Genomic DNA, 26,628 nt, shown 5'->3' with positions numbered 1-26,628 from the left:
TGTATTGTCTTTTCCTACTAATTTCTAATTAAGAATACTAGCTTTACTCTGGGTCTAAGCAGTTTTATCTGAATCTCTCATTTCCTTTGACTTTGCTTAGGAATTGCATTTGCTTTTTGGCAACAGAAGTGTTTGTTTTTATTTAATTGACAGGGCTTAGAACATAATGCTATAAAATATGAAGCCTCACCATATTAAATATTTTGAGCTGAGAATTTTGAAAAATGGTAGGTGCAGGAATTTCCCTGCCCTTCATTCTTGAAACAAGTCATAAAATGATCTAGCAGAGAGATTCTCTCCCTGATACCAGGAGGAAAGAAATAACCATGTTTCTGAAAACAAGGAGACAAAGAATGGCCTCTCAATGAATACGTCTGGCAATGAGAATCAGTCTGGCTAAGCTTCCCAGATTCTTATTTTCCTAGCTCACACTGCTTTAACCTGTCACAGTTATTCCACAACTCTCTACTCTCCACTCTCCACCTCACCTAAAATAAAACAGCAAGCTTAATGATTTCTTTAGGTCTTCATTTTCTTATGAGGAATTTAGAATTGTTACATGTTTGTATTATTAATCATTTTTCAATCTAATTTCCTGGGACATAGTCAATGGACCTACGATGGGTAAAAGGAAAAGATTTCTTTTTTCTATATTTACACCATCAAAGTTGCAGTTTTTACTCCAAAGTTCACCATTTTTAGTAAGCAACCATAATAAATGTAGAAACAAATTTCTTCCTTTCAGAAAACGTTTTTAAGCAACACTTCCTTATGAATACCAAGTGAGAATGTAATTTAAATAGAAGCCTTCCAACCACTTAGTATTTTCCTAATCTCTATAAATCTGATACTACACATGGAAATATTCCAGAATTTATTTGAAAGTAAAAATAAACTCTGCCCTCAAATTTCCTTAAAGTACCAGAATTCTATATAGTCAGTAATTGTTCCCCAGCTCCACAACATGATTAAAAACATACTGGGGCTGGGGCTTAGTGGTAGAGTGCCCGCCTAGCATGCTGGGTTCAATCCTAAGCACCACATAAAAATAAACAAAAGTATTGTGTCCAACTACAACTAAAAAAAATACAAAAAAAAAAAACCACACTGATATGCTCATTTTTGTAAGAAATTCTAGATATATCTTTCTTTAAATTCCTAAGCATCTGTCATTATTGACAACTTAATCTTAAGAGAAACACTAAAAGATTAGGTATTATCCTCATATAGACAAAGCTAGGAAGAATAATGACATAAAATAATATCGTAAATAACTTACTAATTTCTTGTTTTAATAAAAAGTCATTCTGATCAATTTTATTTCCTTAATAACAGTCTAACCAGGTACTCTATTTTAAAAATTTTTTTAGTTGTAGGTGGACATGATACCTTTATTTAGTTTATTTATTTTTATGTGGTACTGAGAATCAAAACTCAGGGCTTCACATATGCCAGACAAGCACTCTACCACTGTACCACAATCCGAGCCCTAAACAGGTTCTCTTATGCAAATCTAGAAGATAAACTAGAACATATTTTTAGAGAGCAATTTAGCAATATCTACTAAAACATTTTAAAACATAAAGACTACTGAAAATTCTACTTTTAGGAAATTAATCCCACAAAATAAGGGATATGTATATAGTAACAGGGTCATTACTATTGAACAATAAGAGAAAGTTAAAGTATAATGTATACACAATGCATTATATTATAAAACAATAGAGTTTTCAAGCATCACTTCTACCAGTTTTTCCAAATAAAGTTTTGGCAAATGGCAGATTATGAAAAGTCACCTTGAGTCATTCATACAATCACTCCTTCTTACAATGATGTGGTCTAACAGCATTCAGATGTAACATCAAAGCTGAAGCTTTTGCTTCTAACTTTATTTTCCCATAATATATACACCAAATAATATGGAGCCATTAAAATTCATGTAAGAATTTCATTAAATAAGATTGCAAAATAGCATAAAGTCAATGACACTTTCATAAGAAAACAATTACATGTATGTGTATATATGTGTATAGAACAGAAGACTGGAATGTCTTCCCAAAATATAAAGTCATACACAGATATCTGGGTAATGAGGGATTTTTTTTTTGTTTTTGTATATGCATTTATATTGGATTCTAAATTTCCTGTAATGTGCATCTATTTTTAAATTTTTTAAAAGATAATAAATGTTATTTGATTTAAAACTTTTAACTTGCTCTATCTTACCAGGCAATGCCTCCACCATGTTATGATGCAGCACAGATACAGAACACATTCCAGCACCAAGCTCTTGACTTCCCGGCCTCTAGAACCATGGCCTAAATATACTTTTATTTTCATTAATGTCCCACACTCTGGTATTTGGTTATGGCAACAGAAAACAGACTACAATCATGAGGATACTAGGCAAGATTAAGACCTCAATCTCTAAGAGAGAGAGAGAAAATACTGGTACCAAGGACATACAGTTGTCTTCAGTTCCAAAACTATACTACCTGCATACTGCATGAAGCAGCTGGGAACAAGTTACTTCATCATTCTGTTCCTCCATTTTTCCCATTTACAAAATAAAGGCTCTGAGTTTCACATAGATAGAAAATTATTCTAAGTCGGAGAAGAAAACCATGGAAGGTGAAAGTATTAAGTCAAAGTTTTTTTGTTTTTGTTTTTGTTTTTGTTTTTGAGTATGTCTATGTTACTAGGGATTGAAACCAGGGGTACTCTACCACTGAACGACATACCTAGCCCATTTTACTTTTTATTTTGTATGAGACAAGGTCGAGCTAAGTTGCCAAAGCCGGTCTTAAACTTGCAATCATTCTGCCACAGCCTCCCAAGTCACTGGGATTATAGGCATGTGCCACTGAACTCAGTTATTAAGATTTGCAGCTCAAATGTTTATGAAAATGATAATATAATCATGTGTGTGGAAGTGGGGGAAAGACAGAGAGAGAGATAATGGGAGTGGAAGCCCAGTGTCATGAATGCTAGGCTAATGCTCTACCACTGAGCTACACCCCCAGATTTAATCAGCCTTATACAAGTATGATCAGGCTTTGCATTTACAGCATTCTTAGAGCATTCTAAACCAAAAGGTTCGATCTTTTTGTCTTACTTATGGATCTCCAGGATCCTCCCAAATATGTCACTGGATATACTTTTCTGGTTGCCTGGATCAGGAACATCATACTCTACTCGGAATATAGGCCACTGTCATCTTGTCTTCCTCGAGGAGTAACTGCAAAATGAGGCAGCATGCCATGTAAGGCAAGCCTTTAAGCTTCTCCGATGAACATGGCTATATTAGTGCCAAGGACTGTTATGCAATAAGACCTACCTACGGATGTGACAGTAATCTGGCTGCACTATCTGTCACCCCATGATCGCCAGCATTGATTGGGCTGCCCTGGCTGGCTATGCAGGGGTCCCCTTCCTCCCTCACCACTCCATGTGCATCCTACCCAAAGCTGCATCCTAGGTCAAAGAGGACAACCTTCCCTGACAGAGGAAGACCGTTCTTGGGTCAAGGGTATAGGAGTAGCTGTACTCCACTGCTAGAATCTCCAAACAAGCTCTGAAGACCTAGCTACACCTTTTCTTGATGCCAGCACTTCACAACAAAGACCACCTGTCAAACTAACATGTCACTGTGTTTTATAAAAAAAAAAAAATGATCACTTCTATGTGTGAATTCTCCATTAATCTCACAGAATCTCATTTTTGGTATTAGGTATTTGGGGAAGTGAGGAAAAAAAATCTTTTAGAAAATGAACAAGTGATAATTATGATGAAAAGAATGAATGAAAATGTGGGCTGAGGTTGTGGATCAGTGGTAGAGTGCTTGACTGGCACGTGTGAAGCACTGGGTTCGATCCTCAGCACCACATAGAAATAAATAAAATAAATGTATTGTGTCCATCAACAACTAAAAAATATTTTTAAAAATGGACGGAACTGTTTTTATAGAATACACACACACACAAAGTCACCCCACTGATTGCCAGCATTTTAACCCATATCCAGCTAAAATACTACTACAACTACAACTGGTTCATAACTGCCAAGTAAGAAGCAGCCTACCCATCTTCCCCACACCAGAGCAGTTTCTCTGTCCTGGGCTCTCTTCTAGACCGTGAAGGCAACTGTATTTTACTCATGTTCCAATCATTAGCAAGATATTGAATCTAGACCATAACAGGTGTTCAATAAACACGGAAGGAAGGAAGGAAGGAAGGAAGGAAGGAAGGAAGGAAGGGAGGGAGGGAGGGGATGAATATATAAGTAGATGGATAGAATATGTATATGCCCTCATTCTACATGAATGACTAGGCAGGCCAAGAGATAATTATTTTTTTAAAAAAAACCCACTAAAATAAAACCACAGCAAAATTGAAACCTTTGCTCTGCAAAGACCCTGTTGGAGTGAAAAGACAATGACTAGGAAAAAATATTTGCAAATCACATATTTGACAAAGGGCTAGTATCTGGCCTATGTAAAGAACTGTCAAACCTCAAAAGTAATAAGCAAACAATCTAATTAGAAAATGGGCAAAAGACACAATTGTAGTAGTATTTTAGCTTTTCATATTTATGAACAGATAATTTCACAACAGAGGATATATAGGTGGCAAATTAGCATGTGAAAATATGTTCAATGTAATTAATTATTAGATAAATGCAAATTAAAACCACAATGAAGGGCTGGTGTATAACTCAGTGATAGAATGCTTACCTAGCATGCATGAGGGTTAAACACCTGTACCAAAAAACAGAACAAAACAACAACAAACCACAATGAGATATTAACACCCAGCTATGGCAAAAAAAAAGACCCAATGCTGATGAAGACGTGGAGCAACTGAATCACACAATCCTAGTGGGAAGGATATTGATATAGCCTCTCTGGAAAATAGTTTGATAATTCCTTTTATATGACCCAGCACTTACATTCTTGAGCATTTATCTCAAATTAAAACTTATTTTCACACAAAAACTTCTGCACAAATGTTAATAACAGCTTTATCTATAATAGCCAAAGACTAGAAACTACCCAAATGTCCTTCAGTAGGTGAGTGGTTAAACAAATATTGGTACATTCACACTATGAAACACTACTCAGCAATAAAAAGGAATGAACTATTGATACATGCAAGGACATGGAATGATCTTCAAAAAAAAAAGCATATTTGGGGGATTTAGTCTCAAAAAGATACATATTATATGGTTCTATTTATGTAACATTCATTGAATAATATAATTCTAGAGATAGAAAACAGCTCAGTGTGACCAGGGGTTAGGAACTGGGGAAGAAAGTGGGTGCAGCTAAAAAAGAATAACCTGAGTGAGCCTTGTGTTAATAGCAAAATTAATTATCTTGATGTGATGAAATTAAATATCTTGATGTGATGGAAGCTACATATGATAAAATTGGGTTCATGTAAAATTAGTGAAATATCTGTGGACTGTACCAATGTCAGTTTCCTGGTTGTGTATGTGTTTGTGATATTAGGGATGGAACCCAGAGCAGTGGCGCATGTTAAGCAGGCACTCTATCACTGCGCTATATCCCCAGCCCTTCTTGGTTTTGATTTGTACTATGGTTATTTCAAAATTAAAAGGTTCTTAAAAAAAAAAAAGAAGATGAAGAAGAAGATAGAAAGAAAGAAAAGAATACTTGAGCAATTAATTATAAAATGCTAGCAATCCATGAAGTACGGAAATTTTACAACTTTTGAAATTTCTTAAAATAGTTAGCTTTTAATCTTATCATACAACCACCACAAGAACACATATACAAATATATGTATATACATATATATACACACACACACCAGTTACAACTTGTGATTTTTAAAAATGTTAAGAAATCACCTGAGACTTTTTTAAAACTAGATTCTACATGCTTTTACCTAAACAGGACTTTCTTCTGTAAAGTGACAGAATTTACACTTAAATCATTTTATCAGATTGTGAAAAGACTTAAAATCTTAAAATACTTTAACTAAGATAATTAAGTACTTCACCCAAATTCATCATTTTGGGGGAGATCTATTTCAGAATACATTTTTAATTCAAGAATGGTATTATTATTTTATCTCATAGACCCATTCTACTTTATGGCAATATAGGTTCAGACAAAATACAGAATCAAAAGATTTTAATTTCATTTGTTCAGAAAAAGGATGTTTTTGGACAAGTCTCATATTTCAAAATAGTTTGAACGACTTACTTAAATGTTAATCAAAGAGTAGAAGCATTTGGCATCCTAACTAAAGACAGTATTATTTAACAGTGTTATAGTGCTTACCTTGAGTACGTAAAACAAACAAAAGACTTTTTTTAAAAGGTTACTAGGTGCATATCTGAAACCCTGAGACCATAGAAGCCAGTATAGCACAGTTATACTAGAAGAGCCTATTACTGCTTATAAACCCTAGTTCAGCTGTTGGAGGAGTTGCATACAGTGACAAACAGCTTCCCTGCTACAAAGGTGGCAGGAAATCTATCAAACTGGACAATAAAATTGCAATTGAGTTTCTTTGGCTTTTTATAGCAGCTGCATGTATCCTGATGTAACTCTGCAAAAGCTATCCAATTCTGCAACATTAGTTCTTTACACACCAGTTCTTTATCAACAACCCTGTTATAAATTTGCGATATTGAGATTCAAAATTACTACAAAAAGAAAAAAGTATCACTTCAATACTGTATACATGAAAGCATTTTAAATGTTTCAGAATGACTATTTTTAAAGAGCGAAAATTTGGTTCAAATTCAGTAGAATTTTAATAACATGCTATAAATTGTTTACCAACTTACAAACTTATTTCAGTTCTGCCCAAATTTTATTAAATATTGATGTGAAAAGACATTTATTTTAAAAATAAATGTCAAAGGGCTGTGGCTGTAGCTCAGTGGCAGAGCACTTGCCTAGCATGTGTGAGGCACTGGGGTCGATCCTCAGCACCACACAGAAATAAACAAATAAAATAAAGGCATTCTGTCCATCTACAACCACTACCAAAAAAAAATTTTTTTTAAATACATTTCAAGACGTGAAATTCCAAAACAATAAACATGGCAGTATTCAAATAAATTACTTCAGATAAACCTTATGAAAGAGAAAAAAAGCCTTCTTATCATTGAAGAAAATCCACACAAACGAATAAAACTAAAAGACATGTACCAAAAACTAAATTTAAAAGTGAAAACTACAGGGCTGGGGTTGTAGCTCAGTGGTAGAGCACCTGCCTAGCACATGTGAGACCCTGGGTTCAATTTTCAGCACCACATAAAAAATAAATGAATTTAAAAAGCTATGGAAAAAAAAGTTACCTCATTAAAAAAAAAGTGGAAAACTACAAGAACCAACTTAAAACTTTTCCTTTGCCATCTTGGTGTTTAAGTAATACTTTAGTATTTGTTTTTTAAAGTATACTTTTACAGAAAAAAAAAGTGATGGATTAAGTTTTATTCTTTTTCATTTTATAACTGTAATCCTAAAACTTGAGTCAGGGATTGACTCTTATGTGAAAGTAGATACAAGAGACCTCTCTTTAAAGCAACTATTTTCTTTGCAAAGACATTAAGATTCATTCAAAACCATAAGCCATTGAAGTAAAGAAAAATATAAACTGGACACACACACACACACACACACACACACACACAAATGTAAAGCCCACTTTGGGTTTTTTCTGTATAAGTTGGTTCTAAAAAACTGATTTCACATACTACATAAGAATAATAAATATTCCTTTAACATTTTCTGCATTGAATATGTGCTCTTAAAAAGACAAAGCCAATTTTGTTTTATAACAAAAACAATGTACTAAGAGGTTTATAAACCGAGGTACACATTCAATTCATTTAGAATCTTCCTGTCTCTGTGATGCCTTCTAACAAGCACAATATATTACATCATCAGCTTAGTATAAAGGTAGGAAGAAGAAAACTTTATGAAAGTTAAAAAAAAATCCTATATACTCAGAGGAGTGTTCAAAATTTAAATTCCAGAAGAGGTTATTTAACTTAATTAATATATTTATTGTTGAGACAAGATCTCTCAGTCTTACCCAGGCTGGTCTCAAACACATAATCCTCATGCCTCAGCCTCCCAAGTGGCTGGAACTATAGGCACATGCCACTACTCCTGGCCTAGACTTTGTAACAAATACAGATTTTCACCAGACAAGGTGATACACATCTATAATCCCAGCTAACCAAGAGCCTGAAGCAGGAGGATCACAACTTAAGGGCAGCCCAGGCAATTTAGCAAGACCCTAACTCAAAATAAAATAAAAAGGGCTGGGGATAAAACTCAGTGGTACAACACTTGCCTAGCAAACACAAGACCTGGGTTCAAGTCCCAGCACAGGGAATAAAATAGATTTCAATCTTTCATAGTTACTCAAAAGTACTCAAATGGAAGATAGGAAGGACAAAGGCGGGGAAGAGTCAGGAATAAAAGGAATCATCCTACAAGATTAAAATTTTAAGATGGAGCCCAGGAGACCAGAATAAAATGTACATCCCAAATTACTCTGAAGAGGTAATTCTCAAATCATACTGTGAATGGCTGCAGCATGGATACTTTAATGGACAGCTACTGCAGCTAATTCATAGATCCCTAATAAGAGAAGACTGTGGCACTAGGATCACACAAAAAGTGGCACTAGGATCGCACAAAGAGTGGCACATGACAGCTGAACCAAATAGCACTAAACAATGATGGTGCAGTTCTTCCTTCTTCCTACAAATGTTTAATGTGCAACTGCCAAGAACTTGGCACTATACACAGTTCTCTGGGAGATATAAAGTATCACCCATAGAAGTATATGAAAGTATGGGAGATATAAAATATCTCCCATAGAAGCTATAAAAGGTTAAAAAAAAAAACGGGGCTGGAGTTGTAGCTCAGTGGTAGAGCGCTTGCCTAGCATGTGTGAGGCACTGGATTCAATTCTCAGCACCATATAAAAATAAATAAATAAAAGGAAAGTATTATTGTGTCCATCTACAAGTAAAACAAAAATTTTAAAGAAGTAAAAATTCTGGGCTGGGGATGTGGTTCAAGTGGTAGCGCGCTCGCCTGACATACGTGCAGCCCGGGTTCAATCCTCAGCACCACATACAAACAAAGATGTTGTGTCCGCCGAAAACTGAAAAATAAATATTAAAATTCTCTCCTCTCCTCTCCTCTCTCTATCTCTCTTTTTAAAAAAAAAAGAAGTAAAAACTCTCATCTCTACTGATGAGAGGTTACCAATTCAGAAGTCAAGATAAGTACAAGAATCCACTTTTAGCTAATAATAGAACGTGAAAGATATTAAGATCATATGTGCTTAAATGCCAATCCACCTGCTACCTTACCCATTACTATTCTTCATTAGGCCACACACCTCCAAGCTAACCAAAGTCACCACCTTTTCCCTCAATGACACAGTCTCTATATCTTTGCTTATGCTGATTCCTCTACCAACGATTCCTGTCATCCCAGTCTCTACATGCCTCAATCTTATTGCTCCTCAGGGCTGTATCAATGACATCTGCCCCCAAAACTTCTCATACACCCTCAGGTAGCAACTGTCTCTCCTGCACAGTGTATATCTTTTATGGGGTATTTATGGCCTCCAACCTTGTAGTTTAGTTATTTTTATACACATATTACCTCCTATATTAAAAAACAATTTTAGGAAAAGATCTGTTCTCATTTCATCTTTCAATCTTTCATCATTACTAGAAAGTACAAATATAAGACAGAAAGAACAAAGAGGAAAAAGAATAAGGAATAAAAAGAAGAGGAAAGATAAAAGTGAGAAGAGGAAGAAAAGAAGTAGACAACTGGAATGAGACCTAGACAAAAAATTACTGAGAATCACTGAAAAAGACCAGTGAGGTATCTAACTAACAACAGAAGGTGGGAAGAGAAGGCACAGACACAAACAGATACATATTCACTAACATGAGAATGAGAGAAAAGAGATAAGCTGGGGGAAGCAGAAGGCAGGGGTACACAGTGAACAGAGACACTAGAGAGAACAGAAAACGAGAAGGATGAAGGGAGATGGTGACTAAAAAGGGAAAAGAGATGCTGACAGGCAGAGGGAGAGTGTTAACGAGGCAGTGACTGCGGGTGCAGACACCCAGTACCAGAGTTCATACCTATCAGGGCACAAGATGGAGGAGACTAATTATCTGGAGGTTGGGAGGTAGGAGGAGAAAGTGAAGGAAAGAGGAGAATAAAAGCATCTTCAAAAGAATGACTTAGGAAACAATAAGAGAAAATTACATGCTATGAATTCACACAGACTAACATAGCCTTAAAGTAAGAAAACTCATTTTGAAGTGACACAGATACTTATTAACTATTAAAAAGATATAAAATATTTGGGTAAATACAAAGGGGCATATAAGTAAACAAAGTTGAAGATTTAATAAAGTATAGTAAATCTGATCAGGACTAAAACTATATGGCTAGACAGGGGATTTCTGAGAAGTGAAATAGTGAAAGATAGGTAGAAATTTTTTTTCCAAGGGAAACAATGAAAGACAAGGCAGAAATTATTTTGTTAAAAAAAATCTTATGTGCTTTACTTTTAAGAAACAGCAAAGTATTTATAGAGGGGAGCAACACCATATGTTACTTTAGTTTAATGAGTCGCATAAGAAAAGAATATCTAAGGTTAGAGACTATTAGAAATATCCAGACCAAAAGTAATCTAAGAATGTATAAAGAACTAAAAATCGCCAAGCATGGTGGCACATGCCTGTACAATCTCAGCTCCTCAGGAGACTGAGGCAGAAGGATCACAGTTTGAACTACACAGTACAACTTCGAGAGCCCTATCTCCAAATAAAATACAAAGTGCTGAGGGTATAGTTCTAGGCGGAGCACTTGGTTACCATGTACCAGGCCCTGGGTTCAGTCTCCATAACCACAAAAAAAAGGGGGAAGGGGAGGGAGGGAGGGAGAAAGGAAGGAAGGAAGGAAGGAAGGAACGAACGAACATCATGAAGAAAAAGAAAAAACGGAAAAATATGCAAAAGACAAAAGCATGAAAAAGAAAGAAAACTAGCAATATCAAGGTATCAAATGTTAAAGGGAAGAACATCACAGGACTTATCACTTCCTCACTTCCGTTGCTTAGTTACATTTGCTTCAGTAATAAATTTTCAAATTGAGGAAAATTCAAGCTTACATGTCCTACAATCAACATACGGGGATCATTATCTGCAGTTTTTAAGTGAAAAAAATCACAGAAAACATCAGAGTGTATCACTATATGCCAAAGTTTTGTAAGGGTAAACCTTATTTCATGGAACTGCTATATCATGAATACACACACAGGCATGCAGGTGCATTACACATTCTAAGTCATAATAAATTTCTTACTGTGTGTGGATCAGAGTTAAAAGAAGCTAGAAAAATAACAGCTCTCTTGAAACCTCTGCCTTACAGCACCTGAGTTACAGCAGTGAAAACAAATTAAGCAAAGATACAGGTAACAATAAAAATAATCACAGAAATAAAAGATTTGATGAAAAAAAAGTAATAAAAAAGTCCACTCAATATAATGTCATTTTTACAAAAAATTTAAAGAAAAAATTAGACATTGTTTTAAAATATACTTCCAAACATTTTTTAAAAGATGGGAATTACAAAACTAAAATTTAAAATAGTGATTACCTTTGGGGTGAGGTGGGGTGGAGTTAGACTGGGAAGACCACACAGTAAGTTCCTAAGTTGGGTGGCATAATTAAAATTCTTCTATTGCAACACTTCATAGCATACATACTACATAAATCATTTTAGATACAATTAATTCTTCTTTTTAAAAGTTGTATTAAAATAAAAATATGAAGTGACAGGAACCTGAGTTAAGGCAGAAGTAGTGAAAATGAGAAAAAAAGAATGAATAGGATAATGAAACAGCTGTAACAACGTTCAACAACATCACACACACACACACACACACAACCACATTTTCTACTTCTAGCCTAGATACTAATGGTTGAAGAAGTTTAAAAATGTGCATAAGTTCAAATATGCAACAAATTCCACTATTATGTTTAATTATACAGCACTAATTAAAAAGATATAAAAATTTTAAAAGATATCATTAAAAAGAATGTAAAATATCTTAAAATTCTATATTAATTAGATGTTGAAAAATATTTTTGATATAGGGACCGAATAAAATACATTACTAAAAAGGAGCTAATAAGGGCTGGGATTGTGGCTCAGGAGTAGAGCATTTACCTCGCAAGTGTAAGTCGATGGGTTCAAGCCTCAGCACCACATAAAAATAAACAAAACAACTGTATTTGTCCATCTGCAACTAAAAAAATTTTTTTAATTGAAAAAAGGAGGTAATAATTTCATAGCTAATAATTGCTATAAATCAGTATTTAACTTAGAAATGTCCTGTCTCCAAATTTCATGTTCATTCATTACTCATACAAATGGACTGGTTAGAACTCTTTGTCATAAATTCTTTTTTTTCTTTTTTAAGAGAGAGAGAGAATTTTAATATTTATGGGGGTTTTTTTGGAGGGGGCTTGTTTTTTTGTGTGTGTTTTTGTTTTTGTTTTTTTAGTTTTTGGCGGACACAACATCTTTGTTTGCACGTGGTGCTGAGGATGGAACCCAGGCCGCACACATGCCAGGAGAGCACGCTACCTCTGTAAAAGCCTCATTTAGGATACACATCAACAATTACTGCTCTACAGAACATATCCTCTATCTATCCTTCTTAAAGATGCAAAGAAACTAAAGGAACAGACATATACTCTTAACTAATTATGAAAAATCTGTTTTATACTTGGCATTTCCCTAACCTAGAATTCCGTAAGTTCAATCCTATTTTTCTCATGATCTTTTTGTAAAGAATCAAAACGGCCTTAACAGAGAAATAGTCCCAAATGTACCAGCCCTCTACAACAGAAACCAGGATGGCTGATATCAGTACAAACTAAATCAATTTACACAAGGAGTGGCAAACAATTACTATAAAGGGTCAAACAGTAAATATTTTAGGCTTTGAGGGCCAGGTCATTTCTGTAGCACTCAACTTTATTCTTAAAATGAAAAACAGTTATATATAACATACAAATGAATGGGAGTGGCTATGTTCTAATAAAATTTTATTTACAGAAACAGGTCATGCAGAATTTGGTCCTTAGGTTATGAATAGCTGAACTCTTCTTTGAACTAAACTGATCAGTCTCAAAAATGTAGTGACTAAAAAGAGCTACATTATAGGGGCTGGGGTTATAGCTCAGCTGTAGAGCTCCTGCCCAACACTGTGAGGCCCTGGGTTCAATCCTCAGCACTACATAAAAATAAATACACAAAATAAAGATATTGTGTCCAACTACAACTAAAAAATAAATATTAAAAAAATAAAAAATAGGGGGCTGTGGTTGTGGCTCAGTGGTAGAGCACTTACCTTGAATGTGTGAGGCACTGGGTTAATTCTCAGCACCACATATAAATAAAAAATAAAGGTCCATCAGTGACTAAAATGAATAAATAAATTTAAAAAATAAAATAAAAATAAAAAATAAAAAGAAGAGCTACACTATATATCGCATATTTTTCTTATTTACTACTGGATTTAACTTAAATGAAAATTTGTAGGGTGGTTCCTCCAACCCAAGATATCCTCATAAACCTTTCTAATTGTTGCATGCCTTCTTCTCACTGAAAAAAGAAGAGGCAAATGAATAATTCTTAGGTACTTTCAAATAACTAAAGGTTATTCAAAGACTTAAAACATATACTTTTAGGAAACAGTAATACATTCTTATAGAATGAAAAAATATTTCAGAATAAGAACCTAAAAGTCAGTAAGGCATTTTAACATAAGCCAAAATTTTTCATTTTTGTTTTTCCTTTCAGTTTATGATAATCTAAATAATTATAGTCCTTCTGAATAAGAAAAAAGTTCTTAAATAAGGTACAAATAGCCTACACCATAAATTTTACCAATTATTTGAAATGGGAAATTTTCCCTCTAGGTACAAACATAAAACTCTAAAAATAAACAGATAAGCCACAAATTGGGAGATGTCATTCATCTAACAAAATATTAAGACCAAGTATATATAAAGAAATCCCCAAATGCAAGAAAATGCATATTGGGAATATGATGATACAATGAACAAATCTTCAAAATGCCAGAAAAGCCAAGCAATGAGGTGATGTGCAGCACTGAGAACTTAAACACTGCTGGTGAAAATATAAACAGGTAAGGCTACTTTGTAAAAACTTTTACATTATCTCAAGATCAACACATCTAAAGTTCAACACTTAAACCTTATGAATTAGCAATTCCACTTCTAAAAATATATACAGAGAAAGTCTTGAATATGTATGATATGTTGTTCATCAATGAATAAACGGATAAGGTCACACCACATAAGACAATATGAGAAAATGAATACCACTACAGGGATCAATGGCAGTGAATCTCAAACAATAGTAAATAAAAACAATAGTTTATAAGAAATTCATTTAGTGTGATAGCACGTATCTTAAGTTTAAATATGAAAAATAAAATTAACTTATTGTGGAGAGTTTTAAAGAGTCAAGGGTTGTAGCTCACTGGTAGAGCATTTGCCCAACACACACAAAGGTCTGGATTCAATCCCCAACACAACAATAAAAAGTAAAAGTATAAAAAAGAGACAAAAATGACAATACCAAATCACAGTGTGGGGAGAAGAGGTGGAACAAAGAATGGCAGACAAAGCATTTGGAAAAGGGAACTCAATTTCATAAATGTTGGTAGAAATACTGTTCTTTGTATATTTTAGTATGTCTATAATATTTCATAATTATTGTTTTTAAAAGGTACACATAAGGCTGGGGGTACACTTCACTTGGTAGAGAGACTGAACAAGGCCCTAAGGTTCAATCTCTAGCACCACAAAAAAAAAAAGAAGAAGAAAAGAAGAAAAAAAGGCTATACATGAATAATTTACCCTAGCTTTACGTTTAAAAACAAAAACAGCCTAGCAGAATCTCAACCACCTTACACTACTAAAACAAATTCCCATCTTTGAATATAGTGCGCCACCTTGTGTTCAAAAGCTCTGAACAACTGCAAAATTCACAAAAAGCGTTTACTTACTAATTCCAAAATGCTGCTACATGAGTAGCATTGACTTCATTAAGTTAAACGCACAGAAGATTGACATTTGAAGTTATTTGGATTCTTAAGTTGGAAATATTTTGTTTTATTGATTCCTTTTTTAGTTTTCACTTTACTTTCAGAGAATAACTTTCCTTTTTTCCATGTTATTATATGAATTTCTTAATTCAGTAAAATTCAAAATTATAAAATATTTAAAGTATATACTTTAATAATGAAACTTACCTTTGAATGTGTGATTGATAAGGTGTCTACCCACACACGCCAGCCACCCCACTCATATTTGACTGCATGGTAAAGTAGGATTCTGAATATGGCATATACCATTTCTGTTATCTTTTGCTCATCTGAATTCTTGGGATTAAAATAGCAGAGAGAAAGCATCCACTCTTGCCACACAGAACACTGTAGCAAGCTCCTGAAAATTGTAAAAGTATACCAAATTATTGAAAAAATGAAATCATCTGAAAATTTTTGAGAAAGTACAGGTTTAAAAAAAAAACACAAACACAAAACAATGTGGTATTAACAACTCTTAACTCTGGTACATTATTTACATGCTTTTAATAAGAAAAAAATATGGAAATTCATTTCACAGTATTTCCTAAGCAATTTTGCTAAGACAATAACAGGCTCATACAAAATTAGACTTGAACGTTTCAAATCAATGCTTTCTGATCCAGCTTACCTCCTGTTTTCTCTACTGTTATTAAAAAGTTTAATCATGTCAGAAAGAAAGGCTCGGCGAACCTCCATGCTCTCTTGGCACTGGGGAGAATTTCGAAGTAGGGTCGCAATTACTTTTAGTATCTCTGCAAGATAGTTCATTAATTAGTAAAAACCAAAACACAATAAAAAAATTCATGAAGGAAGGTCATTAATGTATTACAATATTTTTTAGTTTCCTTTTCATAAATATCTACTGAAAAAATCCTCTTCTGTTAACTAAAAAAAAAAAAAAAAGTTTACATAAGGAATAATAATATATTCATTAGAAAGTAATGATAAACAAGAGAAGGATTTTATTCCATGACTTGAATATATAAAGCAGAGTTGAATTTCTCCCCCATCCCCAATGCTGGGGCTCAAGCCCAGCAGGACCTTGCACATGCTAGGCAAACACGCTACTATTGAGTTACACCCTTAGCCCCACAGTTGGACTTTAAAAGGATAAAATAAAACTAGTTCAAATTATAAATGAAGAAATGAAAGCAAAACTGCTGGCAACTCTCTTTAGTCTCTGCCTAACAGTAAAGTTGATTTTAAAAACAAAAAATAAAAGCACTATAATTAAAATTTCAGGAAAAAAAAGATACATTCAGATTCTGCAAACAACTTATGGTATGTACATAGTCATTCCTTTCAAAAGTGAAAGCTGTGAAGATCTTCCTCTATAATTTTAAAAGTAAAATTAGAGACAAAAATTCCAAAGGAAATTAAAATCTATTCCACTTCTAACCTCCCCAACAAATGCAAACAAGAGTGCTACTGTGATAATCTTAGTGTAAAACTAAAATTTCCAGAATTTAACTTAAAGAAAAATATATGCTAAAAATATGCATTTAATCCAGCACTTTATAGATTTAAAAAAACATAACTCTGAATTTAAAATTAAACAATATATCCAATTTTTATCCAATTGAAAATTTAAGAATTCGAAACCAGCCTTTTGCCAATGATTCAGGTGATATTGAAACAGTAAATTCAAAATACCTTTTTTCATACAATTAATGATATTTGGGGAGCAACTTTTAAATTCTAATGACTGATTCAAAAGTTTTCTAACTAAGCAATGATAATCATAATAAAAAAAGATGATAATTGCACTAATTTTGAGAATACACTACCACAAGGGACGGTTTTACAAAAATACCGTTAATCCAATCCTTACACAATAAGAAGTTGATACTATTATCATCTCTTTTAGAGTTAAAAATTAATAGACTAAAAGTCACAAAACTAGTAAGATATGTAACCAGGAGTTAATCCAAGTGGCCTCCATTGTGAACCACCATACTATACTATCTTTCCCAAGCCAGTGCATTAGTCTTAGGTAGATGAACTGCTATGATTTGAATGTATTCCCTCCAAGTATTGCTGATGTGATACCAATAGTGGGATCTTAAGAGGTGATGAGGCCCTGAGGGCTCTTTAAATGAGATTTAAGGCCCTCATAAGGCTTCACATAGACTCTGGCTAGCTTGCTCTACTACCTTCTTTACCTTCACCAGACCAACAACTGTAACATTCATATAAAACTTTCCAGCCTCCAAAACTATGATAAAATAAATTTCTGGTCCTTTAAATTATCCATATTCTGTTACAGCAACACAAAATGGGCTAATGTTATATTATTCTAAAATTGGCACATTCAAGATTTTCATTTATTTTTAATCTCAAAACTAATGACATCATATTCTCTGAAAGCAAAGGGAAACTTCAGAGCCATCTTTTAAAAATTTGCATGAAGTAGCATGCTCCACAAACACCTCACAAAACAAAAAGTAATCAAATTTCAAAACCCTACAAACTACTTATTTTTATACCATGATCCTCTTAAAAACAAGATGAAAAATGTTCAAGTACTTAAGAATTCTAAATATCAAAAGACTGTCCAGACTACATTCATATACAATAAAGAATAAACATATTTTCCCATTCCAAATTTAGTATTCTTATGTTGACAGTAATTTAAAATGAAAACTACCTCTGTGATTCATGAAAGTTAGCCTCACAAAATACTAACATTGAAACTTTGCTGAAAATCTGATCATACATTAAATCAAGATCTGATGAATAAAATTCTTCAAAACCTTTATAAAAGCCAAATAACTAAAGGTAAATTTGATGTTAAATCCAACATAAAACAAGTATTATATGCCCTGAATTAAATATTCATCTAAGAATCTGTTTCAGCAACATCAACTTAGGGTTTTTCATAGTATCTTTCTCTTTAAGTAGCAAAAATAGTGTTTTTAAATAGTGTTTTTAAAGTGTGTAAAATACATACGAGGATTTTGAATCTTTACTGAAGAATCAGGATCTGGATGCTGTTTATGTATCACCTGAGTACAAATCTGTTCAATAAGAATCTACAAAAGAAAAAGAGTAGAATGAATGAGACATAACTTTCCTATATTCATCTATGAATACACAACCAGTGTAACTCCACATCATGTACAACCACAGGAATGACATTCTAATGAGTTATACTCCATGTATTTATAATATGTCAAAGTACACTCTACTGTCATGTACATCTAAAAAGAACTAAAAAAATAAAAATAATCTATAAAAGGAATATACTGTATTTGCATAACCACAATATTAGCATAACTACTAAGGAACTCGAAGTACAATGATCATCAAAATCTAGTATATGGTATAATATTTCAATGATAAATATTTTAAAGCACATAAAATAAATCATTTCAACATGCTATTTTTACTTATAAAGTGAAACATCAAATAGTCAATTCAATGGAGGAAATAAGTAAACTGGGATAACTACTTTGTTTAGTAATTCACGAATTAATGGCTTTATAAAAGTGCAGCCATATCTGATTTATATAAATATTTCAAAATTGTGCATTATAAACCTAAATGGTCTAATTTTATTTAGACACTGACATCTCAATTACACAGATACTTATTATTATTTCTTATTATAAAAATAATAAGAAATTAGCAACAGTAAATTCTAACTAAATTCCTACCTCAAAAAGAACATTATATGTGGTCATTGTTATTAGATTTGTCTGAAGCATGAGTCTCTCAGCTAGCAATGAAAACAATCCATGCCCAAGCATGACTTCTGCTTTTCTCCTATAGAAAGAAATCATCAAATGCAAGTTTTATTACACACTATTTAGTATGTAAGTTGTATAAAGGAAACATAAAAATGTTTTTCAGATTACAAACTCCACCTCAGTTACTCTCCCATGTTCTTTAACCTAGTACTTTTAAACCTCAAAACATTTAACTAGAGAAATGCTAACTACAATATAGGCATAGTTAAAGTTAAAAACAGTAAGATTGGTTATGCCACAACACTACAAAATCTTTCACCACAATCTTCAGAGTAATTATTTATTTAGCTAGTTGCTACTATCTGCTAGCACTCAGACAGACTCTCCAGGGCATGATCATCTCAAGTGTAATTACACACTATAAGAGAAAAGCAACAGGGAGGAAAAGACAGAAGAAATGTCAAGATAATTTAAAAAGACAAATACTACAAAAACACATGGACCAAAATTACCATTTCAAGCATAAACTTTCAAACTAAAAGATCACAAACTTTAATTTCATTCCTGGGATCAGCAAACCTATTCTGAAAATGTTTGGACAGTAAATATTCTAGGCTTTTGGACCATATGGTTTCTGTCACATATTAGCACTGTCCTTATATCATTAAAACAGTCATAGATAATATGCAAATAAATTACTGTACTTGTGTTCCAACAAAACCTTTAAAATTGAACTTTACAGCCCTACTTAAACCTATAACATTTAAATTTTTATAATAAACTACTTTTGGTAAGAGAAAAAATGTACAGAATAGATTGTGTGCATTCCACTAAGAAACTAAATGTGGCAGTTTCAAGTTTTCGTAAGCCCAAGTATTCAGAACACACTAAGTGACACATATTCAGGTTATGTTTCAGATTTATAGCTCAGAAACTGCAAATGATGGTGCAGGTCACTGAATGAAGTCTTCACAGTTTCTAAAATTGAATGTAACATACTAATTCTCAAACTAATTTTCATAGTTAACCCAAAATATAGTAATAACTTAAATGCTTTTTATATTTTAAAAAAACTACATACTTTTGTACAACTTTATTTTTAAATATGTACTATGGATTTAAAAGTATATGTATTTGGGTTGGGGCTGTGGATCAGTGGTAGAGCACTTGCCTACCACATGTAAGGCCCTGGGTTCAACTCTCAGCACCACATATAAATAAAAAAAATACAGGTCTATTGACAACTAAAAATTTTTTTTAATTTTTAAAGTATATGTATTAATGAATAAAAATTTTCAAGACCCTAGCACCAAAAAAAAAAGAAAAGAAACCAAAGGGAACACAGAACAGAAGCACTATTCCCAAAAGCTTATAAAATAAATGAGTAATAAATAATAGTCCATTTTAGTTTTCATGCATACTCACTTTGGGGACAGATGTTTTAAAAAATAGCCCATTGCCTTGAGAGCTTGTACTCGTATCCCTTCACTTTTTGATGCCAGAAGTTTGTAAATAACACTAAATGAATAGAAATTAAAAACAAACTATTCTGAGTATAATTTTCAGAAGTAAAGATTTAAAGTACATATACTTATTTATATTATTATTACACACATATTTCAAGTAATATATACATGAATATAATATACTTTTCTGACATTTAAAAACTTGATAAATTCAGGCACATTATAGAGTTCATTTTCCTCAAAACCAAGAAATGAGAATGAATTAGAATTCAGGAAATGTGGTAACTTTTCATGCATACACAGAGGCGAATTTAAATGCATCAAGCTGGTTTTCAGACACTTTTTTTTCCTCTCACAGAGGCTTATCAACATCCTCTAAAAATTCCCAAACAAGTTTAAAGTCAGTACAAATAAAGCATTGACTAGTGGTACACATTTAAATTTGGAAGTGATTGTCACCATAGAAAGCAAGTGAACAGACTAGTAAAGAATGATAATTAGAGGGCTGGGGCTGTAGCTCAGTGGTAGATCACTTGCCTCACAGATGTGAGGCACTGGGCTCGATCCTTAGCACCACAAAAAAATAAATCAATAAAAAGATATTGAGTCCATTTACAACTAAAAAAATATTTTTTAAATAGTGATAATGAGAAAAGATGTGCATGAATAAAAAGTATATGTAGTAATAGCTTGATTCTGTTTAAATTCCATTAAATTTATATTATCTCATGAGATATCAGAAATTAGTTATTTTTTAATACAAATCTTACTACAGAAACTGTTAACTTACAGAATGATTAGTGTTGTCATTCATGAGGACAACACTAATAGTTCTGTAGGTTTCTCTTCTTCAGTGATTTAAACTAAGCAAAATGAAAATTATTGATTTATAAAAAATTGATATACAGTTAATACTGGTTTCAAAAACAATATACTAAGATGCTTTTAACATATTAAAAACTACTCTTGCTATAAAGTAATACATAGTTTTGGTCAAAATCACAATGGTTTAATCAAGATATAAACTTCAGATATTATTAATAACTTTTAAATAATGTTTGTTAGGATCAAGAACATGTGATCCTGCAATCTGTACATGTGGAAAAATGAGAATTCATACCCCATTTGAATCAAATGTATGATATGTCAAGATCATTGTATTGTCTTGAGCAACTAATTAAAAAAAAAAGAATATGAGGAGAACAAAATAACTTGAACTGCATCTGCACTTAATATTTATGTACACTAATTTTTAACATAGAACATTTTTGTCCAAATCAGAATCCAATTGGTTTTATTCAACTTGCTAAATTTAAGCAGTAGATTTTGTTAAACAGGCCTATTTTGCTTTTTAATCAAAGTTTGGTTACTACTTCATTCACACACACAAACACACATAAAAGTACCTCATACATTAGACACAGGGGAAAAACCCTGTAGTGCATCACTTATAATTTTATCTATTCATGAAATAATTACAAACACATGTGCACTGCCCTATTTCAAAACAGAGGAAAGTATAAGATAACAAAAGTAACCCATGATAAATAATATTAAAATCTGAGAATATTTTCATGCAATGGCTTTACTCTGATGCTATGTTCAATAAATGCATATGGATATTACATATATTTTTAATTGGAAAACATTATAGTATATACATAATGACATTTTCAATGAAGAAAATAAAATTCAAGTAACGAATACATGAAAGGGAAATTTAAATAGTAACATTATTTCATTCTCTTCATAGATATTAAAAAACTTCATTAAAATAGACTCAGAAATTCAAAATTCACAATTGAAGCAGGACATATGATGAGAATGACACCGAATTTAAAAATAGTCGCTTCTAAGAAATGCCAAATGCTCTAAAATAGTGAATTCAATATCAGAGATAAAGTTAAATAATTTGACAGTAGAAAAAACTTTGTATTTAAAATCTAAATGTAGACATTTATTTGATGAAAATTAAATGGCCAATCATATTTTGGAAATGCCACTGCCTATTCCAACCCAGTTTGGCACTTTTAAATTATCTTTTACCACTAAAGACTAGTCCCATTTGTTGATTCTTGTTATTAACTCTTGTGCTATGGGTGTCCTATTAAGGAATTTGGACCCCGACTCCACAATATGTAGATGGGAGCCAACTTTTTCTTCTATCAGACACAGAGTCTCTGATTTGATATCAAGCTCCTTGATCCATTTTGAGTTAACTTTTGTGCATGGCGAGAGAAAGGGATTCAGTTTCATTTTGTTGCATATGGATTTCCAGTTTTCCCAGCACCATTTGTTGAAGATGCTACCCTTCCTCCATTGCATGCTTTTAGCCCCTTTATCAAATATAAGAAAGTTGTACTTTTGTGGATTGGTCTCTGTGTCCTCTATTCTGTACCATTGGTCCACCTGCCTGTTTTGGTACCAGTACCATGCTGTTTTTGTTACTATTGCTCTGTAGTACAGTTTGAAATCTGGTATCGCTATACCTCCAGATTCACACTTCCTGCTTAGAATTGCTTTTGCTATTCTGGGTCTTTTGTTTTTCCATATGAATTTCATGATTGCTTTATCTATTTCTACAAGAAATGCCATTGGGATTTTGATTGGCATCGCATTAAACCTGTAGAGAACTTTGGGTAATATCTCCATTTTGATGATGTTAGTTCTGCCTATCCATGTACAGGGTACATTTTTCCATCTTCTAAGATCTTCTTCTATCTCTCTCTTTAGGGTTCTGTAGTTTTCATTGTATAAATCTTTCACCCCTTTTGTTAGGTTGATTCCCAAGTATCTTATTTTCTTTGAGGATATTGTGAATGGAGTGGTTTTCCTCATTTCCATTTCAGAAGTTTTGCTGCTGATATACAGAAATGCCTTCGATTTATGCGTGTTGATTTTATATCCTGCCACTTTGCTGAATTCATTTATTAGTTCTAGTAGTTTCTTTGTAGACCCTTTTGGGTCTGCTAGGTATAGAATCATGTCGAACGCAAATAGTGATAATTTAAGTTCTTCTTTTCCTATTTTGATGCCTTTAATTTCTTTCGTCTGTCTAATTGCTCTGGCCAGTGTTTCGAGAACTATATTGAATAGAAGTGGTGATAGAGGGCATCCCTGTCTTGTTCCAGATTTTAGAGGGAATGCCTTCAATTTTTCTCCATTCAGAATGATGCTAGCCTGAGGCTTAGCATAGATAGCTTTTACAATGTACTTAAACTAAAAAGTTTTTTCTCAGCAAGAGAAACAATAAAAGAGGTAAATAGGGAGCCTACATCCTGGGAACAAATTTTTACTCCTCACACTTCAGATAGAGCCCTAACATTCAGAGTATACAAAGAACTCAAAAAATTAAACAATAAGAAAACAAATAACCCAATCAACAAATGGGCCAAGGACCTGAACAGACACTTCTCAGAGGAGGACATACAATCAATCAACAAGTACATGAAAAAATGCTCACCATCTCTAGCAGTCAGAGAAATGCAAATCAAAACCACCCTAAGATACCATCTCACTCCAGTAAGATTGGCAGCCATTGTGAAGTCAAACAACAACAAGTGCTGGCGAGGATGTGGGGAAAAGGGTACACTTGTACATTGCTGGTGGGGCTGCAAATTGGTGCAGCCAATTTGGAAAGCAGTACAGAGATTCCTTGGAAAGCTGGGAATGGAACCACCATTTGACCCAGCTATTCCCCTTCTTGGACTATTCCCTAAAGACCTTAAAAGAGCATACTATAGGGATACTGCTACAACGATGTACATAGCAGCACAATTCACAATAGCTAGACTGTAGAACCAAACTAGATGCCCTTCAATAGATGAATGGATAAAAAAAATGTGGCATTTATACACAATGGAGTATTACTCTGCACTAAAAAATGACAAAATCATGGAATTTGCAGGGAAATGGATGGCACTAGAGCAGATTATGCTAAGTGAAGCTAGTCAATCCCTAAAAAACAAATGCCAAATGACATCTTTGATATAAGGAGAGCAACTAAGAACAGAACAGGGAGGAAGAGAATGAGAAGAAGATCACCATTAAATAGGGACGAGAGGGGGAGGGAAAGAGAGAGAGAAGGGAAATTGCATGGTAAAGGAAGGAGACCCTCATTGTTATACAAAATTACATATAAGGGGAAGTGAGGGGAAAGGGGAAAAAAACAAGAGAGAGAGATGAATTACAGTAGATGGGGTAGAGAGAGAAGATGGGAGGGGAGGGGAGGGGAGGGGAGGAGAGGAGAGGGGGGATAGTAGAGGATAGGAAGGGCAGCAGAATACAACAGACACTAGTATGGCAGTATGTAAAAAAGTGAATGTGTAACCGATGTGAATCTGCAATATGTATAAGGGGTAAAAATGGGAGTTCATAATCTGCTTGAATCAAATGTATGAAATATGATATGTCAAGAGCTTTGTAATGTTTTGGACAACTAATAATAAAAAATAAATAAATAACTTGAAAAAAATAAAAATAAAATAAAATAAATAAATAAATAAATAAATAAATAAATAATAAAAATAAAGACTAGTCCCTCTTCAATTTTCAGATCTTCTCCATTTAAGAGTATGTTTATACCTGAATTTAACTGTGACTTAACACATAAACTTCACTAAATACACCTTTAAGTGTTTCATGTTGTTCTTTGGACAATATGGTACTTATATTCCAGTGAAATTATATATCAACAGCCAGCTTAGATTCATTCTCTCTCTCTCTCTCTCTCTCCCTCCCTCCGTCCCTCCCTCCCTCCCTAAAAAATAATCGAAAAAATCCACCATTTTAAAATGTAATAATAAATTTTTTGGACTCAAGGAATAGTACCATATGAGATAAATCAGACTTAAAGGAATACTCATCCTTTAAAAGTTATTTTTAATCATGAGCTTGAGTTGTGGCTCAGCAGTAGAGCGCTTGCCTAGCACGTGCATGGCCCTGGGTTCACTCCTTAGCACCACATAAAAATAAATTAATAAAAAAAAAGTTATTGTGTCCAACTACAATTAAAAAATAAATATTTTTTTAAAAAGTTATTTTTAATCAATATAATATTTTAAAAATCTCTTTATCTATTGTTTGAAAGTAAACTGACTACACTGAAATGAAATTAATTCTTTACCTCTCTAAATATCAGTCCAAATCAGAAAAATTTTTATTTCTTCATGAAATAAATAGAAGATTGAGAAAAGCAGCAAAACTTGAAACATTATAAAAATAAAATAGAGGAAATAACTTCCATCAGTGCTAATGTAGAGGTCAGCACTTTTCCTTCACAAAAAAAAAAAATTTCAAAAAACAAACAAGCAAACAAAAACCTGAACAAGATTTTCAGATACAACCATTTCAGGGCATTTGGAATTGACTACGGAAAGACAACAAGCTGGGAAGTATTTATTCTGAGGAAATTGCAAGAAAATCAGGTTAAAAAAAAAAAGCCAAGAATCACTGGCATATTGTTGGGGTTATGGCTCTCACTACCACCTGGGTTAGCCAGGGAGAACTGTAGCTTTACCAACTTTGGACCAGCAACAAAAAGCAGTAGTGTTGTTTTCTGAGAGGGCAAACCTGACTTAAAGAATGAAAACCACAGTTACCAGCTGAAAGTGGCAGATCTGGTTATGAGTCAATGGGGAAAAAACAGCAGCTTTGCTAGACCAAGGCTGCAGTCACAATTCAGGGTGAGCAGCAGACCTGTCAGAAATTTAACAGGGAGATGCTGAACATGAAAAAGCCATTGAAGGACTGAGATACATGCTCCCACAGTTCTTGCAGATTGGAAGAGAAGGCAAGGGAGAAGGGAGAAGTAGCTATGAGTTGGAATGCAATCCCCAAACACAAGTGGATCAAGAGAGGATGTGGACATTATGGGCTGAAAGAAATCGATCACAACCTCTACATGAATCATTAACTAACCTGTAAGAAATACTGAAGCAAAATAAACCCTTGGCATGCTGTGTTAAATAAAAAAAGAAAAACAAAATATGGAGCACAGAGAAATCAAGCTGTGGACCATGGAGAAGACAGAAGGCAAGTTATTTTAAAAAAAAAAACAAACTTAACTACTATGGAAAAAATAGAGTCCAGAGTTGCTCTGATACTTACCCAGAATGCCTAGTTTTCAAACAAAAGTATTATATATGCAAAGAAACAAAAAAAAAAAAAGTATAACCCATAATCAGGAAAAGAAAAATAATCAAACTTTCTCTTAAGTTCTGAATATGAGATTTTTCAAAGATGTATAATAAATAT

General features: G+C 33.3%; 1 protein-coding gene across 5 annotated transcripts in view; it reads right to left on the bottom strand.

Moving 5' to 3' along the window:
* Lrba (LPS responsive beige-like anchor protein) overlaps nucleotides 1-26,628 on the bottom strand; it is a 728,436-nt gene that overhangs the window by 544,914 nt on the left and 156,894 nt on the right. For all 5 annotated transcript variants that reach the window (XM_046459031.1, XM_046459033.2, XM_046459036.2 and 2 more), the window contains exons 18-22: nucleotides 20,333-20,425; nucleotides 18,875-18,983; nucleotides 18,169-18,250; nucleotides 15,847-15,970; nucleotides 15,384-15,576 (exon numbers count right to left, since the gene is read on the bottom strand). In XM_046459031.1, coding sequence (XP_046314987.1) covers nucleotides 15,384-15,576; nucleotides 15,847-15,970; nucleotides 18,169-18,250; nucleotides 18,875-18,983; nucleotides 20,333-20,425 — 601 coding nt within the window. The remainder of the gene's footprint in view (nucleotides 1-15,383; nucleotides 15,577-15,846; nucleotides 15,971-18,168; nucleotides 18,251-18,874; nucleotides 18,984-20,332; nucleotides 20,426-26,628) is intronic.

The sequence above is a fragment of the Marmota monax genome, unplaced genomic scaffold (genome assembly GCF_021218885.2).
Source record: "Marmota monax isolate L192 unplaced genomic scaffold, Marmota_monax_Labrador192_F-V1.1 WCK01_AAM20220418_F8-fsc00002, whole genome shotgun sequence".
NCBI classification, from domain to species: Eukaryota; Metazoa; Chordata; class Mammalia; order Rodentia; family Sciuridae; genus Marmota; species Marmota monax.
This window is presented reverse-complemented; position numbering and strand designations above follow the sequence as displayed.